The 20,067-nt window shown below is 38.5% G+C and overlaps 1 protein-coding gene across 6 annotated transcripts; it reads left to right on the top strand.

Moving 5' to 3' along the window:
• The first annotated feature begins 2,653 nt into the window (after positions 1-2,653).
• ZNF207 (zinc finger protein 207) lies at positions 2,654-19,411 on the top strand. Of its 6 annotated transcripts, none has more exons than XM_028109066.2 (12): positions 2,654-2,835; positions 4,326-4,452; positions 8,664-8,802; positions 10,684-10,851; positions 10,968-11,043; positions 11,544-11,591; positions 12,681-12,751; positions 15,180-15,337; positions 16,415-16,507; positions 17,522-17,764; positions 18,354-18,513; positions 18,665-19,411. In XM_028109066.2, the coding sequence occupies exons 1-12, from the start codon at positions 2,795-2,797 to the stop codon at positions 18,823-18,825; spliced, it is 1,485 nt and encodes a 494-aa protein (XP_027964867.1). In that variant the 5' UTR covers positions 2,654-2,794; the 3' UTR covers positions 18,826-19,411. The 6 variants fall into 6 exon arrangements, with proteins under 6 accessions (XP_027964867.1, XP_027964866.1, XP_027964869.1 ...); XM_028109065.2 differs by having other exon boundaries at positions 10,681-10,851; XM_028109068.2 differs by lacking the exon at positions 11,544-11,591.
• The last annotated feature ends 656 nt before the right edge of the window (positions 19,412-20,067 follow it).

Here is a 20,067-nt window from a genome sequence, read left to right as displayed (position 1 = left end):
ACCCTGAGATCAAGAGTTGCATGCTCTACCAACTGAGTCAGCTGGGTGCCCTCAATGCACATGGTTTACAAAGGAATTTGAAAGTGTCTATCAATATTTTAAATTCATATACCCTTTGACTATCAATGCAACACCAGGACATCATCAAATGGATACATTTATGTAAGTGTGAAAATACAAGTCTAAAAATATTCCTTGCAACATGGTTTATAATGATGAAAAACTAGATACAGTCTGAATGTTGGTTAATAGAGTACTGATTATGTAAGTTTTTGGTACATGCAGTGGCAGGCAGAATAATGACCCCCCAAAGCCCCCAGTGAAGATGTTCAAGTCCTAATCTCTGGAACCTGAGAGTATCTTACCTCACACAGCAAAAGGGACTCTGCAGGTGTGATTATATTAAGGAACTTGAAATGGGACAATTATCTTGGATTATCCAAGTAGGCCCCAGTGTAACCCTAAGAGTCTCTGTAAGAAGGAGACGGGAAATCGAGAGAAGGCAATTGTGATACAGGGAGACAGAAGTGATTTGGGACCACAAATTGGGCATTCTCTAGAGGCCAGAAAAGGCAATACGTGATTCTCCCCTAGAGGCTGCAGAAGGAATGTAGGCCTGCCATTTCAGACTTCTGATCTCCAGGACTATAATATAATAAATTTGTGTTGTTTTAAGCCACTAAATTTGTGTTTAATTTTGTTAGAGCAGCAATAGGAAACTAATACACACGTGTACCTGAAGACTATGCAGCTATTAAAAAGAATGAACTAGAATATGTGCACATATAGAAAAACAATCTAGTATTTTTTATCCTGGCAACACAATTGAAGGAGACAAGGTATACACATGGGGAAGGGCAGAATGTAATTACTTCCAAGAAAGTAATGCAGACAGGGTGATCTTATGGAATCTCATTACTGGCTTTTTTTTTTTCTCCCACATTTTTTTGTTTGTTTTTTAAAGATTTTATTTATTTACTTGACAGAGAGTGCGCGCACAAGCACACAAGCAGGATGAGCCGCAGAGGGAGAGGGAGAAGCAGACTCCCTGCTGAGCATAAAGCCCAACTCCAGCTCCATCCAGGACTCTGGGATCATGACCTGAGGCGAAGGCAGATACTTAACCTACTGAGCTACACAGGCACCCTGATCAATCTATAATCTTAACTGTTATTTTATATTGTATTCTCCTGCTTGGGTCTTAGAATTTTTTTTTTTAAAGATTTTATTTATTTGAGAGAGAGAGAGACACAGCGAGAGAGGGAACACAAACAGGGGGAGTGGGAGAGGGAGAAGCAGGCTTCCCGCCGAGCAGGGAGCCCGATGCGGGGCTCGATCCCAGGACCCTGCAACAGAGGCCTTCATAATTTAGCCTCTACCTCCCCCTCTGACTTCATTTCCTATCATTCTCTCCCTTGCTCACTCTGTTCTGGTCACATTTCCTGGTGTTTTTCAAACCCTTCGACTTTTTCCCAATATAACCGTCTTTTAATTTGTGCTTCTGTCTGGAATGCCCCTAGATATCTGCATGGCCTTTTTCTTTCATATCATTCAGTTTTCTGCACAAATGTCACCTCCTCAGATACTCAGAAAATGCCCTATACAAAACACATCCCACACAAACCTCTGTTGTCATCCCAGCAAGTCTCTATTCTGTCCCTTTATATTGTTTAGTTCTTTTTCAGTGCACTTATCACACCTGACATTATACATTTGTTTATTGTCTGTTTCCTCTACTGGAGTGTCAGCTTGCTCACCGCTAAAAGTCTCATTCTGAGGTGCTGGGGGTTAAGACTTAATTTTTCTTTGTGGGTGATTGCGTGGGGTGGGGACACACACACACACACACAATGACACAGTCCAACCCATAACAAGATTATGCTATCTGTGAACACGGTTTTACTTCTTCCTTTCCAGCCTGGATTCCCTCCCCCCCCGGCCTTTTTTTTTTCCTCCCTAAGATTATCTCTTGCCACCAGCCCCATCACTGTAAGCTCCAGCCCTAACACCGTTAGTGTATTTCAGGCGCTCAGCCTCGAAGACTTGCATTTGTTGCTCCTTCAATGAGATTCTCTCTCTTCCGCTTCCCTTGCCCCCACGGACCCTTCAGAAAACCTTTCTTGACACCCCAATGACCGCCAAGACCCTTGTTCGTGCTCCCCTCCAAAGGTCTGCAGCACCTGTATTTCCCCCATCACCGCGCTGACCACACTGCCTTGTTTACTCATCTACCACCAATCTGTGTATTACAAGGCAGAGACTGCCACTTCTTTAACTTAACATGTAATAAGCAAACGCCCAAAACTTACTACAGAAAGGATTAATCCGGGCAACGAAAAATTAAAAGTTGGGCGCTGTCTCATTCTTTATTTGTAGTCTTGCCCTTAATTACAATGATGATCTTTCCAGGTTTTTTTTTTTTTCCTTCAATTAGCGAGCGTCTCGGCGTACCTCGGTAGCCAGCTTCCTTAGAAAAGGAAACCGGAGGGATCAGCAAGCACGACCAACGAGGGCCAGGACAGCTTAAAGGGACAAGATGGCGGCCACACCTCAGCGGCCACGAGTCTCCCCCCACTCAGGGAGGAGGCCTGCGTCATGTGACCCTTCCCTGCCTGGCACCGCCTCCGGCCGCAGTGCCTGATGGGAGCAGAGCGGCGAACGAGGGCGTCGGCCATTTTGTGTCTGTTTCCTGTGAGACGCGGTGGTGGCCGTTGGGTCGGAAGCGTGAGCGATTTTTGCCTCTTTTCCTGCTAGTTTTTCCCCCCCTTTTTACTTTGTCGGTAGAAGCGCAGTTATGGGTCGCAAGAAGAAGAAGCAGCTGAAGCCGTGGTGCTGATATCCTTCATCGGTTTGAAGTAGAGGCCGAGCGGGGGCGCCGGTTGGTGGTGACTGAGACTGGGAGGCCTTGCTCTGGCCTGTGGCAGAGAGCGTCTGCGATCTAGGCCTCGAGGTGGGCGGCTGGGTGGCCGGAACCGGATTTGGGAATGCTTTGCAGAAAATGAAGTCTCTAGGGCGGGAGGCTCTGGCAGGTGGGGGTCGTGGGACTCCGTGACTCAGGAGGTTCTTGCTTTGGTGCGAGCGTTGACCCAGCCGCTGGGAGGCGGCTTGGACCCCTCCACCAAGGACAGTGACCCCCCCCCCCGAGGATATTCTGCCACACTCCGTTGTTTTGGTGACGATTCAACAAAGGGACCTTCTTCGAGTATAATACGCTGATTGAGTCTTTGGAGGATTAGGGGAGAGCTTCCGGAGTCTGTCACCCACTCTTTCCGTTTTATTGTAGATTCGGTGGTTTAGTAAAGGCTTGTGTTAGTCGACCCTGGTTTCGGAACCCCCCCCCCCCGCCTTTTTTTTTTGGCCGGGGTTGGGGGAGAACTAGCTTCCGCGTCTCACCCGCTGGCGCCTTAAATCTTCAAGAAGCGTTCTCTTAGAGGGTGGAGTTTCTTGTGTCTATTACCTGGCTTTGTAAGGCTAAAAAAAATGCTTCTTGTTGCTTAACTAAAACGTGGCGTCTTTTAACACTTTTTCCCGAAGCGCTAATACACTTTACGTTAAAATTGGTTTTACTTATTGTCTTGTACTTAAAAACAGTTTGTTACAGAATTACATTTATTTACATGCCAAGTTTAAAAACGGTCACTGATTTTTTTAATGTGCTTTTAGGAAAAATCTGACGAGTGAGATAAAAATTCTCAGTTTTATTAATGTAACTTATCTGTGAGTTTAAATACATTCCATGGCAACATACATTTGTAAGGAGTTTCAGACAACTATGGATTGTTCATATGGATATGTTCTTACTCGTTATGAGCTTATTTTTGGATCTAAATAATATAAATACTCCTAAATTCCAGATATTAGGTAGATTTTTAACATTTCGATTATTTTTTGTTTTCTATTTAATGAATTCTATTTTGAAATTCAGTCTTGACATAAACTTGGGGATTTTTTTAACGTTGAACTGTCTGGTCCACAGTATGCATTTTAAATGTTTTAAATGTTGAAATACTGAATAAAAAAGTTAGTTTCACTTAAATCTTAGTTAAATGCAGGGATTTGACAAAACTATATTGCTGATTACTGAGATGTGTTCATTTAGAGGTCCTGAAGGCAGATTATGGGTTTTCCAGGAAACTTAGTATTACATGGCAAGATAATTACGAATTGTATAGTAAATAGCAGAAGCAAAGTTTGTATAAATTACATTTTTGGCTTTAACTGATTTTATATTTTAATGTTCTTCCTCCTGTTCTCTTACATGACAATTTTTTTTTAATAAGCAGTGTCATTATTATGCTGGTTTTTACCTTAACAACATTGATCAGGTATTGTAATAGAGATTTTGATGATGAGAAGATTCTTATACAACACCAAAAAGCAAAACATTTTAAATGCCATATATGTCATAAGAAGTTGTACACAGGACCTGGCTTAGCTATTCATTGCATGCAGGTAAGGATTTTTTTTTTCCTGTATTTAATTATTACCCCTTGTTTGGAAACCATATGGAAAAAATTTTTGAATTTCTCTTTGACAGTTGTAGGGTTTTGTTTATTGCAGAAGATTAGATGTGGTCAATCAGCTTTAAAAAAAAACCTGTTTTTAGCCATTAAGATAAATAATTGATTTTTTTAATGTTCAGAGAAAATTTATGTTGATAGTTTATTTTTGAATTATTGATAATCTTTTATCCTAGGTTAGATTGGTGACAATTAAGTTGAGGTCCTAAAGTACCTCCTCTGTACTTGGGTTAGAGAACAAGTGTCAGTGATTTAAATTTTGTAGTCAGACTGACCAGTTCTAATCCCATGAGAATTAATACATAATTAGCTACCATTACTGCCATTGAAGGGTTTGTTATAATCTGTTGCCTGGGGATAGGCTTGCTTCTGTTATTCCATGGACCTCTTTTGGAATGGTAACGTCGCGTTTCATTTGATAATTTTTGGGTTTCTGGAGTTTTTTCTCCCTACTAGGTAGGAAGAGCTTTGCATTTATATTTTTAATGATCTAGTAAGTGCCTTTATGTCTTATTCAACATTATTTCTTCTACTTTTACCAGTCCTAGAGCTGCCTGAATTTTTGCCTAATTGGACCCTAGAGAGATGAGAGATGAGCAAATCCCTATTCATTGGAAACTACTGTTGGTAGGAGGCAGGGAGGTAAATTAAAATAAGATGTTGTTTCCCCGAGTTTAAAAATAAGTTTATAAAAGAAAATAAGTTTATACAGATCTTTTTCACTCCAATTATATAACTATAACAATAATTTAGTATCCATTCAAAAATATTTTAGATCCTGCAACATGCTAGACACACAGTTTTCCACTGTGGCAATCACTAGTTACATGTGGCTACTTAAAAGAAGCTTAGGGGCGCCTGGATGGCTCAGTTGGTTAAGTGCCTACCTTCTCTCAGGTCATGATCCCAGGGTCCTGGGATTCAAGCCCCACATCAGGCTCCCTACTCAGTGGGGAGCCTGCTTCTCCTTTTCCCCCTGGCCCCCTTCGTGCTTTTTCATTCTGAAATCTTAAAAAAAAAACAAAAAAAACTTAATTTAAAAATTTAATGTCCGTCACATTATAGCCACATTCCCAGTGCTCAGTCACAGGTGGCTGGTGAATAACTATTGGGTAGTTTAGATACAGAATATTATTATTTATCACAAAAAGTTCCTATGAGGGTATTGTGCTAGACAGTGTTTTAGGCACTAAGTATACAGCTGTGAAGAAGTCACCATTGTGGAGTTTAGATCCATATGGTAGAAGAAAATAAACTATTTAGGTTTTTGGTGATAAGTGATAGAGAAAACTAAAACTAGGTAGGGGGCATAGGGAGGGCCACAAGATAGGAAAGGCCTGAATGAGAAACTGACATCTGAACAGAGATGTGAAAGGAAGTGAGAGAGAGCTTCTAGGGAACAGCAGATGAAAGACGCTCACATACAGGAGCATTCTCCTATATTGAAAGAAAAAGGAAAGGGTAGCAGTATGCTTTTTATATAGGAGGGCTTACTTACTATAGGCCATTCTCTTTAATTCTGAACGAAATGGGAGGTTTGAGGAGAGGTAGAGCATGCTCTGATGCACTTTTTTTTCTTTTTAAAGACTTGTCCTGGCTGTAGGCTTGAGATAGACTGCAGAGTGCAGTGAGAACACTTAAGGTGACTAGAGTATTCCAGGCGAGGTGATGGTGACAGAGACCAGAATTTGCTGGTGGATTAGATGTGGAGTAAAATAAAGTGAGGCATTACAGATGATCTGAAGGATTTTGGTCTGAGGAGTGTGAGATGAGTTACCATACATTGAGATGTAGAAAGCTGCAGAAAGAATTGGTTTAGAGATGAGGATATCAAGATTGTGTTATGTTAATTTTGAGTATGGGTATTTAATTTTGGAAAGGTCTACTGAATGTCCAGATGGAGGTGTCCTATAAGCAGTTGTGTCTACAAGCCTGGAGTTCAGAGAAGTGGGAGCTGGAGATAGAAATTTGGAAGGATACCGTATAAGGACAGCTGTTTTAACTCATTATACTAGATGTTCTCTCTTAGGGAGTAGAATATAGATAAAAAAGAAGTGCAGGGACTCCACCTTAGGCCACTCCCAGCATTTAAAGGTTGGAAGATTAAACCATTCAAGGACATTGAAAAGGTAGGAGATCCAAGAGAGTAGTGCCCTGAAAACCAAATGAAATGTTTCAAGGAGTGAGTTATTTAATTGAGTCAAATGCTGGTAGTAGGTCAAGGAAGAAGAGGACTGAGATTGGATTAATCAAAGTGGAGGTCATTGGTCACTTGCCAAGAGTGATTTCCTAGAATGATGAGGATGAAAGCCTGATTGGAGTGCTTTCAAGAGAAAATAAGGAAGTAGAGGCACTCCTTGAAGAAGTTGTGCTATAGAGAAGAGCAGAGAAATGGAATGGAACTAGAAGATTAGTTGAGAAATTATTTCAGTAACATCTTTAATTAAGTGCTTCTATTTTTATAGTCCTAGTGTAGTTTCACAGCAACCTGTGAGATAGGCATGGCAGTTAAATCAGATACATCCAATTTTATAGATGGTAAGCCTAGGACATTAATAATTTAGATGGTTCACATCAGTGCTTGCTCCTATCTTTTCAGCCAAGACCGTACCAACTTGTAGGCAAGATTGTAAGAAATCTAATTCTGGCTGGGATATTGTGAGGTAGTAAGGTAAATCATGTTATTTTTCCTTTCCAACAGCTTTTGATGTGTTTATTCTTGGCCTTATCATTTAGAAATACAACAAAGATTAATGTGTACGTGAATATCATTTTCTTTGGAAAACATGAATTACTTCATCTGCATTTGTCAAGAATAGTAACATTCCAAAAACTTAGAAAACGGTGATTAAGTCGCTTGTTGAGTAGCTTTATTCATGGATCTTTGAATCACAATAAGGAACAGTGGTTAAAGATTAATCAAAAACTATGGTAATTTTTGAATTTGATTTGCATGTTGCTGTTTAAAATCTTTGAGATACATACCTAAGAAGAAAATACTTAGCTTCCTTTAATTACTTTTCTATTACATGAAAGTGTCTTGGGAGGAAAGAAAAATTGAGTATTGGACAAATATGTCCAAGTCATTACTAACCTAAATCAGCGGTTCTCAAGCTTGAGCATGCCTCAGAATCACCTGGAGGGCTTGTTAAGGCACAGTTTGCTAGCCTTACCCAAGGGTTTCTGATGGGGTGGGGGTATCCTGAGAATTTGCATTTCTAATAAGCTTTCAGGTGATGCTGATAGCCTAGGCAAGATACTTTTTTTTTTTTAAGATTTTATTTATTTATTTGACAGAGACACAGCGAGAGAGGGAACACAAGCAGGGAGAGTGGGAGAGGGAGAAGCAGGCTTCCCGCGGAGCAGGGAGCCCGATGCGGGGCTCCATCCCAGGACCCGGGGATCATGACCCGAGTCGAAGGCAGACGCCCAACAACTGAGCCACCCAGGCGCCCCTAGGCAAAATACTTTGACATTTTTTTAGCCTAAGTTTAATGCAAGTTGCTGAAGAAACCAAGATTAGCAGGAATTTTACCTTATTGGCAAAAGAGACCCATGTTTGAAGGTTAGAAACATTTGTTCTAGCAAAAACAGTACAGTGAAAAAAGTAGATTTCATAGAACTTCCTCCTCTTCGTGATCTACCAAATATAGGGTAATGACAGGATCACCTGTGCAGTGTTAAGTGCCTCAGGTAACTCATTAGTTATGGGTAATGCTAATTGTAAGTCACTTTTATAGTTTACCGGCTTGTCTTAAGATCCATTCTTGGAAATTTTATTTTAATTCTTACTATAATAAGACTGTTTCATAAGCTTTATAGTAAACTTGAATTAATGTTTATTGAGCCTTTACTATGTGTTAGACATACTATCAAGTGCTTTTTATTATGTTCATTATATTTTATTTAATCCTTAGAATGATCCTAGATGTTAGGTACTATGGGTGGAGTAATCTTAGATGATTTGCCTAATCCACATACCTAGTTAGTACGCAGCAAAACTGAGAAAGGATTGAATCCAGACAGTCTCACTAGAACCAAATATTCTTAACCATTATACTAAATGTTCTCTAAGTAATTTCAAATTACTCTTAAAGGACTTTATGAGGCACTTTATCTAATGGAAGTTTATTTTAATGTTAGGTGCATAAAGAGACAATAGATGCTGTACCAAATGCAATACCTGGGAGAACAGACATAGAATTGGAAATATATGGTATGGAAGGAATTCCGGAAAAAGACATGGATGAAAGAAGACGACTTCTTGAACAGAAAACACAAGGTAAATATTAAGATCTATGCTTTTTCTTAATACAGGTTCACTAATGAGAGTATTATAATACTTTTGACGTATAAATTTAATAGTGGATGTTAGATTTATTCAAAATTCCAATTTTGAGTGTTGTTTTTATGTCTTAACGTTTGAAGTTGTATATATAATTTGTGTATATGTAATACCACATGGATCATTCCAAACACTTTATTATGTTTTGTTCCTAACTGAATTCTAAGTGGAATTAGCAAGTGTTGAGGTTTTTGAAAATGAAGGTCGCTTGTTTTAATTGTATAACCACTAACAGTAAAAATTTTTTTTAGTGCTGTTGTTTGACTTGGAATTTGTGATCACTATCCAGATGGTAGAAGTTATTAATCACCTATGAAATTTTTTTCTTTTTAAAATTTTACTTACTGTGAGAGAGCACGTTCAAGTGGTGGGGGGTAGGGGGAAATAGAGAATCTCAAGCAGACTCTGCGCTGAGCCCAGGCTCCATCTCACAACCCTGAGATCATGACCTGAGCTGAAACCAAGAGTTGGATGCTTAACCAACTGAGCCACCCAGGCACCCCTTTATTTTATTTTATGTTCTTAAGGCTTATTTTTTTATTTTTTGAGAGGGAGGGAGTGAGCAAGCGAGCTTGGGGAGGGGAGGGGCAGAGGGAGAGAGACTCTCAAGCGGACTCCGCACTGAGTGGGGAGCCTAGACTTAGGGCTCAATCCCAGGACCTTGGGATCATGACCTAAGCTGAAATCAAGAGTCAGACACTCAACTGACTGAGCCACCCACACAGGCACCCCATGCGATTTTTCTTTTTTAATTTTTTAAAATTTATTTTTTTAAAGATTTTATTTATTTACTCGACAGAGCACAAGGAGGCATAGCAGGAGGGGGAGAGAGAGGGAGAAGCAGGCTCCTGCTGAGCAAGGAGCCTGGCGCAGGGCTCGATCCCAGGACCCCGGGATCATGACCCGAACGAAGGCAGCTGCTTAACTGAGCCACTCAGGCGCCCCCCAATTTTTTTTTTTTTAAGTAAGCTCTACACCCAATGTGGAGCCTGAACTCAAGACCCCAAGATCTAGAGTCACATGCTCTAACGACTGAGCCAGCCAGGTGCCCTGAAACCTGCTTTGAAAAGCATTGCAGAGAGATCAGAACTCTGTCATAGTTTACCTTTGGGGATGGAATAGAAAGCTATTTTTTAAAATAAAACTGACTTAGGAAAATTACTTTTATCTGTCATAAAATAGGGAAAGTATGTTAATCTTGCTTAATATAGATTGAAAACCCATTTGAAGAGTAAAAAGAACAGTTTTTTTTAATTTTTAAGATTTTATTTATTTGACAGAGAGACAGCAAGAGCAGGAACACAAGCAGTGGGAGTGGGAGAGGGAGAAGCAGGCTTCCCGCTGAGCAGGGAGCCCGATGCGGGGCTTGATCCCAGGACCCTGGGACCATGACCTGAGCAGAAGGCAGGCACTTAATGACTGAGCCACCCAGGCGCCCCCCCCTTTTTTAATTTCTTTTTTTTTTTTTAAGATTTTATTTATTTAAAAAGAACAGTATTGAGTGGTTTTTTTTGGTAAGAAAAATCTCATGAGCTAATTGCACTGGAATCATTATTTTCTAAAGATTTTATTTATTTGAGAGAGAGTAAGCAGGAGGGGCAGGGGGAGAGGGAGAAGCAGACTCCCTGCTGAGCAGGGAGCCTGATGTGAGGCTTGATCCCAGGACCCTGGGATCATGACCTGAGATGAAGGCAGACGCTTAATGACTGAGCCACTCAGGCGCCCTGAAATAGTTTTTTTTAAATGTTGAATGTCCAACTTGCTGAATTTTTCTTTTTTTTACTTTATGGGAAAAACTAATTAAAACTTTTTTAGCAGAGAGTCAAAAAAAGAAGCAACAAGATGATTCTGATGAATATGATGATGATGACTCTGCAGCTTCAACTTCATTTCAGCCACAGCCTGTTCAACCTCAACAAGGTTATATCCCCCCAATGGCACAGCCAGGCCTGCCACCAGTTCCGGGAGCACCAGGAATGCCTCCAGGTATTACATAAGGTTTCTTAAAATTTAACATTTTTAAGGACTTTATTGATATGGTGTAAAAGTATTAAAATTTTCTCTTACTCTAATATATTTTGTGGTTGTTGAAATTCTTACAGGCATACCTCCATTAATGCCAGGTGTTCCTCCTCTGATGCCAGGAATGCCACCAGTTATGCCAGGCATGCCACCTGGGTAAGAGAACTTTTAATTGACTTGCGGACTTGTGCCTAGTAATGATCTTTTTCAACTTGGGTGTTATATGAATTTTAAAATGTTACTTTGCCTTTTTTTTCCCTTCTAAAAGGTATGGGCTCCATAAATATTAAACTTGTCTTATAAAGGGGTCTACCAACAAATTAAATGAATATAAATTTGCCTCTGAAGAGAATAGATTTTTGGGCTTTAGGATGTCTGTAGGCAGCCATCTGCTTCAATTGCATCTGATGTAATTAAAGTAGTTGGTTATAGATTGGTGTTTCTGAGATTCAGAATTGTCCATGACACTTTGTGACAAGACGCAAGCTCTGTAAATGATTTTATTTGTCAAATCCTCAAGAACTAAAATGGATATGAGGTGCTCGTGCCTATCACTTTTACTTAAATATTGTTGGATGTGAGAGGTATACAATACACTTTCCCACTGTATTTTGAAAATCACAGTTAGATTTTGATTTTGTCATACATTTTCACAGATTGCATCATCAGAGAAAATACACCCAGTCATTTTGCGGTGAAAACATGTAAGCATCTCATTCATAATGTAATTCAGGAGGTATAATCATAATGTCATTTTTTTGTGTGTTTAATGGTATCTATTCAGTTGACTTCAGAAATTTTCTAGCCTTCCTCACTAAAACTTCTAAACTTCTAAAATGTGCAAGCTGGTTGACACAGATCTCTTAATGGAGGGAAATAAAACATCTGTGAGGAAATTATAATAGACCCATATAAATTAAGCATTTTCTAAATGCAGCTGTTTTTCCCCAAACTGCTAAAGTAATGGAATTTAGTAAAAAGGTTGTTATTTAAGAAAGAATAGATACTCTTTTGCCAAATTACATGCTTTATTATTTATAGAAGGTAATTCGGTTTTCTTGTAATGAAATCCACATATATATATAGAAGTTTATCTTTTGATAAAGTCCTCAGTTAAGAATTCACAAACTTTTAACTGTTTTAAGTGAATTGGATACTGATATTTGAAGGTGAGCTCTTTTAGGGGAAGGAAAATAAATATGGGTTATGTTTTTAAGTCATGGTTTAGTGTAAGGTAGCTATTACAAATAGAAATTAGGCAATTGTGTGAGTTTACTTTTGACTGTCTTTAATTTTGGTGGTAGTTTTTTTTTTTTTAATAACCCTCCAAAAAAAAAAATCTTCACTCCACAGTGTATATTCAGTACTTTCCTTCAAAAAATCTGATGACTCTGAAATAGATTTTCTTTTTTATTTACATTCTGTGTGGATGTTTTCAAGTGAGACAAAAGGTGATTTTGATTTCCAATTACACATATTTTAGATGAGGCCTCATATATATTAAGGAGGGTATAATTGTTCTTAGTGACTTTAAATTTATGAAAATGTTTTGTCAACAAAGATTGATTTTTTCCTTTATTTTGCTGGTAAACCCAAGAGTTTGCTGGTATTTAGAGAGCTTATTTTGATAGAATTGTTTTAGTGTTGTGTGTTCTTTCAGGTTGATTGATTTCAATATTAGGGGTCAAATTCAAGTCTTTTTATCTGTTGTTTCAGGCTGTAGCCAAAATATTTTCTAATGGTTTATACTGTTAATTAACTTGGTTTGTTTCTTGAAATTTGCTTTCCAATAGAATGATGCCAATGGGTGGAATGATGCCACCTGGACCAGGAATACCACCTCTGATGCCTGGTATGCCACCAGGTATGAAACATTAGATAATTTCCTTTTTAATGTGACTGGCATGCTTTATTCTTAACCTATTTTGGACAATAGGTCTGTGGATTTTAGCGCAGTTGTATAATTTCCGTAGGTTGCTGAATTCTTTTTAAATTACTTGAAGTGTTGGAATGGACTGTGGGGTTTCTTTTTTTGAGTTCTGAAATAGGTAATAAACAGGTTTCAAAGCAGTCAAAATGAGTTATAGAACCTATGCACCAAAGCTCATATACCTAGAAGGGGTTGTATTTGTGGGTTTGTTGTTTTAAAGATTTTATTTACTCATTTGAGAGAGAGCATAAGCACGGGGAGCAGCAGAGGGAGAGGGAGAAGCAGATTCCCTGCCAAGCTGGGATCCCGACACTGGGCTCGATTCCAGGACCCTGGGATCATGACCTGAGCCGAAGGCAGATGCTTAACCAACTGAGCCACCCAGGCACCCTGAGGGGTTGTATTTGTTAGGAATATTTTAGGTGAGTAATGGAGACTCTTGGCAAGTAATGGAGAAACCCATCAAACCACGTTTAAAAATGTAGGCATTTATTGTCTTACTCAGCAGAAAGAAAAGTGGTAGCTTCAGTGGTTGGTAATGTCAAGAACCCATGTGTTTTTTAAATTTTCTTCTTTGTTAACCTTAAGCTTTTCTCCCCAGACACATCACTCAGGTGTTACAAGATAATGCAGGCAACAAAGGGTGTCAACAGCAAAGTGTTCTTTTTTGTTTTTTCATTAGGGAGCAAAGTAACTCTCCCAAAAGCTTCCTAGCCTCCCGTTGTTGGCTAGAAACAGTTCTAATGGACCCTCTAGCTGCAAGGGAGTTGTAAAAAAACAAAACAAAACCTATCTTGACTTTGTAGCCTATAATGTGGGGTTTTCCACATTAAAGTAAGGCAGCAGTAAAATTTGCATCATTACTGGTGCAACCATTCATTTATAGGCAGTAGCTCCACATATGTTCTGAGATAATTTTAGGCAAAGTAATGTTGAGGAAGTTTGGAGAATGCATTAGTGATGGATTTTAGGAAAATTTATTTCAAGTGCTTAAAGGAGGGGTGCCTGGCTGGCTCAGCCTGTAGAGCATGCAACCTTTGATCTCAGGTTTTAAGTTTGAGCCCCATGTTGGATGTAGAGTTTACTTAAGAAAAATACAATCTTTAGGGACGCCTAGGTGGCTCAGTCATTAAGCATCTGCCTTTGGCTCAGGTCATGATCCCAGGGTCCTGGGTCGAGCCCCACCTCGGGCTCCCTGCTCCGCAGGAAGCCTGCTTCTCCCTCTCCCGCTTACCCTGCTTGTGTTCCCTCTCTTGCTCTGTCTGCGTCAAATAGATAAGTAAAATCTTTAAAAAAAAAAAAAAGAAAAGAAAATACAGTTTTTAAGGTGTTTACAGGAATAACTTAGTTTTCTGGAAAAAAATTTTTTTTAAGATTTTATTTATTTGAGAGAGAGCGAGAGAGAATGATTGGGGAGGAGAGGGAGAAGCAGACTCCCACCAAGCAGGGAGCCCGATGCGGGACTTGATCCCAGGACCCTGGGATCATGACCTGAGCCGAAGGCAGACGCTTAACCAACTGAGCCATCCAGGCGCCCCTGGAAAAATTTTTATGGGTATATGACGTATCAAAGTTTTTACAGTAATTTGAATTAGAGTTCAGAGAGCATCTAGCTGTTGGAAGATTGCAATAATTGACTACGTGTTTCAAAAAGTTTGCCAAATCAATAAAATTAGTAAGCTTAATTGCTATTTTCCCCGTACATAGACTCTCTGGTGGTATCTTTCACTTTCCAAAATTCTGAAAATACACAAAGGAATAGAAAGGTTGAGGCAAGATTGTTCCAATGGGCAAATGCCTAAGTTATTTGATTTCATTGACTTGAACAGTTCATCAGTAACTTTGTAGCATAGAAGCATTGTTTATTTATTTTTATTTTTCAAGATTTTATTGGTTTATTTGAGAGAGAGAGTGCATGGAAGCAGGGAGGAAGGGAGGGAGAAGCCGACACCCTGGTGAGCAGGGAGCCTGACTCGGAGCTCGATCCCAAGGACCCTGAGATCAGGACCTGAGCTGAAGGCAGACATTTAACCGACTGAGCCGCCCAGGCACCCCTTTATTTTATTTTTTATTTATTTACTTTTTTTTAAAGAGAGCATGTGAGTAGGGGGATGCATAGAGAGAGGGAGAGAGAGAATCTTAAGCAGTCTCCATACCCAGCATGGAGCCTGATGCGGGGCTTGATCCCATGATTTGAACAGAAATCAAGAGTCAGAGGCCCAACCATCTGAGCCACCTAAGGCACCTCTAGAAGCATTTTTAATATGGTATATTTTAACAAACAGAGTTTTGGGAAAATTTTTTTCTGAGCTAAATGTTTCAACACCCCCCCGCCAATCCTCTCAACATTTCTTCTCTATAGGTATTCCCCCTCCTGTTCCCCGTCCTGGAATTCCTCCAATGACTCAAGCGCAGGCTGTTTCAGCACCAGGCATTCTTAATAGACCACCTGCACCAACAGCAACAGTTCCTGCTCCACAGCCTCCAGTTACTAAGCCTCTTTTCCCCAGTGCTGGACAGGTAAGGTGAAATTCCTGAAAAGGAGTGCACTTATATTTAAAGGTAAAGTGTAGTTGTTTATGGAAATGCTTGAAATTGTCATAGGTCAATTTTTTGCTTATAATCTTTTTAATTAACTTATTGAATACAAAGAAGTGTCCTGTTCTCTTGCATGTTTGCGCACATTGACTAGAGCCAGATAGTATGTTATTTTTTTCATAGCTGTGAACTCTGGTTAGAAATGAAAATCTAATTTCTGGGGACTTAAATACATGATAATGTTTAGAGGTCCTCTTTTACCTCGCTTGAACTGTGAGTGGGATGAAACGTTGGACTCTTTAATCTAGAACAGTGACAAATGACAGTGCTACACTTTTGCAGGAAGGGCATCATTTGACCTAGACTTAATCTTTTTTACTGAACTTGTCTTTTTTCAGAACTCAGAAGCTAAAGAGCTTTTGTTATCGTATGTGTATAGTGGTTGTTACTTTTGCTGTTTTTTTCCCAGTTATGTTCAAAATTAAACAGGTGTATTTAATTCATTCACAATTAAGATCAGGATGTGTGTTCTTTTTTTCACTTTAACATTATCCCATAGAGGTTTTCTTTTCCTTAATTTTCTTCTGTTTATGGTTGCTAAATTCAAAGCATTACTTTTTAAGTCCCCTGTAAGCACATATCTTATGTTTTTTGAGGTGGGTGGGGATTTTGTTTATTGAGAGATGTCAAACTTTCGGCAAAAATCTTGTGGAGTCATTGATAGAGAATTGGATTGAAGTGTCAGTAGTAATGCATCTTTATTCTCAATTGAAGGTATCATTTTTGGAATAATCACAGTGCAAAAACATCCAGTTTTAGAAAAGAAACTGGTTAACTAGGTTTATTGGTGTAGAATTAAAGATTTTTTTGAGGCTCATACTGTCACTTTGTATGTTGTAAATGCATTAACTGCCTGCCTCTTTAAATAAATCAGATTTGATTGCATTATAGTTTGCATTTATAAAAATGCAATCTATACTAAAAAAAAGTCTACCACATGGCTTATTTTCACCCATTTGTTTGGAGACTTTTCATTGTTTCCTTTCTTTTATGCTACAGATGGGGACACCTGTAACAAGCTCAAGTACAGCTTCATCCAATTCAGAAAGTCTGTCTGCATCTTCTAAAGCTCTGTTTCCTAGCACAGCACAAGTACGCAGGAAGTTGCAGTTTAAAATTGTTAAAATGGCTTTATAAACTTAACCCTTTGGACCCTACTTTAAAACTAAATCTTTTCCCAAAAAATATACTATGTTTAATTTTTTTTAAAGTTAATGGTATAAAAATCAATGGTATATGAAAATTTGAACTCATACTAATAGAAAAAAATGTACCCCAAACTCCTATGGTTCTAAAGGGTTAAAAGCATGTAAGCAGTAAATGCATTATAGTGGCCAATGGTTAGTCTGATGCATGATTAAGCTTTTTTGATTTATGCTGTTTAATCTAATGCATCACATATAATGTAAGGAAATTTAGTACTTTGTATTTGGTTCTAAAGTTGGCCTAGTTTTCATGTTTCAGATGTTTGGTATTATGAAAAGTAACACATTTATTACTGGTAACTTTACGCTTAAAAGATCCTACTAAGCCCTTTTGTCCATGATAATCATCTAGCCATTGTTAATTGGGAGGACACTGTATTATCTCTATAAAGATATCTCTGAAGGGACATCTTTAATGTGTCACCACTGATACTGTTCATGCTATGCTTAGTAACTAAAATTTATCCAAACATTTGTATTTTGTAATTTCTAACTTTTTTTTTTTGAGGTGCTTGGTAGATTGATTAAACAACTAATTTAGAATAGTAAAAGTAGAACATGCTATTCTGATACAATGTAATTCATCAGTCTGAAATAACTACAAAGCTTTGTAAAGCAAGTACATTTTGGTGGGAAGGTAGATAACATCTTAGAAGTTACATATGCAGTCTTTTTTTGTTTCCACTGCTGAGTTTTGGATGTGACTTTGACCCAACATCTTTTGATATTCTTGTGTATCATCTTAATTTTTTGTGGAGTTTTAATTATGTTAAATTTGTTTTAATTTCATTGAAAGTTTGGTCCTTTATTGAATGTTGGTATCTCATTTCTAAGTTAATTATAATAGATTTATTCAATTTTGGCTTTTGAAGTTTGCTTAATGAAAGATTGTGTTTTCCAGGCTCAGGCAGCTGTCCAAGGACCTGTTGGTACAGATTTCAAGCCCTTAAATAGTACCCCTGCAACAACTACAGAACCCCCAAAGCCTACATTCCCTGCTTATACACAGTCTACAGCTTCAACCACTAGTACAACAAATAGCACTGCAGCTAAACCAGCGGCTTCAATAACAAGTAAGCCTGCTACACTTACGACAACCAGTGCAACCAGTAAGTTGATCCACCCAGATGAGGATATATCACTGGTAAGTTTTTCACAGGTTTTTACTAGCGTAGTTTGAATACCGTTGTAGTAACTTTTCCTCTTAAAGTATTAATTTGTACACCAATGGTCTTATAATCTGATCTAATGCTTACTGTGTGGTTTTTATTCTGATTATTAAGAACCACAAAATAAAGGGAATATTGTGTGTTTTGATCTTAGACACACTCTTTCCCCTACTCCCAGACTGTTTTTAAAAGAAGACAGTAAGTTGGGTTCTTAACTCAAAAATCATTTTGGTTACACATAAATTTGTAAATGGTGAAACAGTTAAGTGGTGAGGGTAGAATATACAGATCCTTTGAAGCGACTTTCTTCACTAGACACTTTCTTGCTGAGGCAGTGTATAATTCCTGGGAAGTTATTAGCCATTTTTCAAATATAAAAATAGGTTTTCTTGAGGCATTGAGATTTTAAGCAGTTGGACTGGTTTGTGGAGCAAGAATAGTGGTTGGGAAGTAAGGGTACATTTTTAAAAAGTTACTCTGTAAGATTTTGAATGTTTGTCTTTTATGCTTAATGACTGCTCTCTGCATTCAAGTGTTTAACATTGTGTTCATTTTTATTCGTAGGAAGAGAGAAGGGCACAGTTACCTAAATATCAACGTAATCTTCCTCGACCAGGCCAGGCTCCCATTGGTAATCCACCAGTTGGACCTATTGGAGGTATGATGCCACCACAGCCAGGCATCCCACAGCAACAAGGAATGAGACCCCCAATGCCGCCTCATGGTATTTCTTTTTATGTTTACTGTATTTGTTTATTGTATTTAGTGGATTTTCTGAGTATACACATAAATTTATCTGCAAAATACATTGCATTTAAAAGTATAACGCACAGACCAACTCAATCTATTTTTTGTGTTTTAAATGTGTTTTTTAGGTCAGTATGGTGGTCATCATCAAGGCATGCCAGGTTACCTTCCTGGTGCTATGCCACCGTATGGGCAGGGACCGCCAATGGTGCCCCCTTATCAAGGTGGGCCTCCTCGACCTCCGATGGGAATGAGACCTCCTGTAATGTCGCAAGGTGGCCGTTACTGATCTTACTTCATCCAATCTAATAGGTTTGGAGATTAAACCTTTTCTCAACTTGTGCTGTTTATATAGCCAAGCTTCCGTCAATAAGGCTTCATTGTGACTTTAACAAACATTATCTTCCCACATACCAGGAACTATTGGACATTTATTTTACATGGGAAAAATTATTTGGAATAATAAAGCAGGAACTTTTCCTGAAGTTGCAATTTATACTGTATGGCTTCTTTTTCATGTTTCATCTAGGTTTTTAGAAGTGAAGTATAGTAAATTTGGTTCGTTATATTGTGAAGGCGCTGGAATTACATGAACATACCACCTTAATAAAGGCAAGTTCTGTAAGCTTACATTGCTATTTGTAAAGTTATGCCTTCACAGCATTTCAGATGCTGTTGGACTTCATGTCCCCAACCTAGCTTGGTGAGGGCTGTAACTGTTTCCGAGACCTGTACATTGGAAGTCTGAATGTATAACAATATTTAATGTATTTAGAGTTCCTCATGTTGCAGGGTTTAAGAAATCTGACCCACCAAGGTCATGTGACTTTTCTGTACTGTTAAACTTCATTGTAATAAAATGAGAGAAAAACTTATGCCTTTTTATTCATAACCCAGTGGACCACTGCCTGAAAGGTTTGTACAGATGCATGCCACAGTAGATGTCCACATAATAAAATTCATAGTTACCAATACAGTTTTGATATATCATTGGATTCTTTGAATTGTAGGTTGTTCCTTAGCTGCATGTTTTAAACTGGACAATATATATAGAATTGTATGTTAGTGCTTAAGTTGACAGAAAAACTTAGATACATACGAGTCATTACATAGTGGGTATGAAATCTTTATATTGTGTCACCTTTCCACACCCTTGGTGTCACTACATGTTAGATGTCCTAGATATTTAAAATGTAAACCTTAGTATGCCCTCTCCTACTGATGAAGTTTAGAGCCTAGTGCCAGACCCACTCATTTCCTTCTGATTATTTTTGAGACTGCAGTACTGCGTGGACCTCAGAAGCTTTTCAGGTGCAGACTTCTAGAAGCTTAGGTGCATGCAGTAATAGCTTTTTGCTGTTAATGGATTGGAATCTTTTCTAAGTGAAATTTCACCAAAATAATCTAAATGTGCCTCTGTTAGGACAGTTAACAGATGGATTCAAAATTTATTATGTTCCTGAAAAATTACATTATTTCTTTGAGTAAGGTGGCTACCTTCTGTTATTATAAAGCCTAAATGGCTTTCCTG

The sequence above is a fragment of the Eumetopias jubatus genome, unplaced genomic scaffold, assembly GCF_037043125.1.
Source record: "Eumetopias jubatus isolate StellerSeaLion01/CBP00866 unplaced genomic scaffold, mEumJub1_p1.0 scaffold_10, whole genome shotgun sequence".
Classification (NCBI taxonomy): Eukaryota; Metazoa; Chordata; class Mammalia; order Carnivora; family Otariidae; genus Eumetopias; species Eumetopias jubatus.
The sequence above is the reverse complement of the archived record's forward strand: the minus strand, read 5'-3'. Positions and strand labels throughout refer to the sequence as shown.

Bases quoted from the DNA above. Each gene is read 5' to 3' on its own strand.
- ZNF207 (XM_028109065.2), top strand. From the start codon at position 2,795: ATGGGTCGCAAGAAGAAGAAGCAGCTGAAGCCGTGGTGCTG. The intron at 10,852-10,967 runs GTATTACATAAG...AAATTCTTACAG, and splicing joins AGCACCAGGAATGCCTCCAG to GCATACCTCCATTAATGCCA. The intron at 11,044-11,543 runs GTAAGAGAACTT...ACATTTTCACAG, and splicing joins ATGCCAGGCATGCCACCTGG to ATTGCATCATCAGAGAAAAT.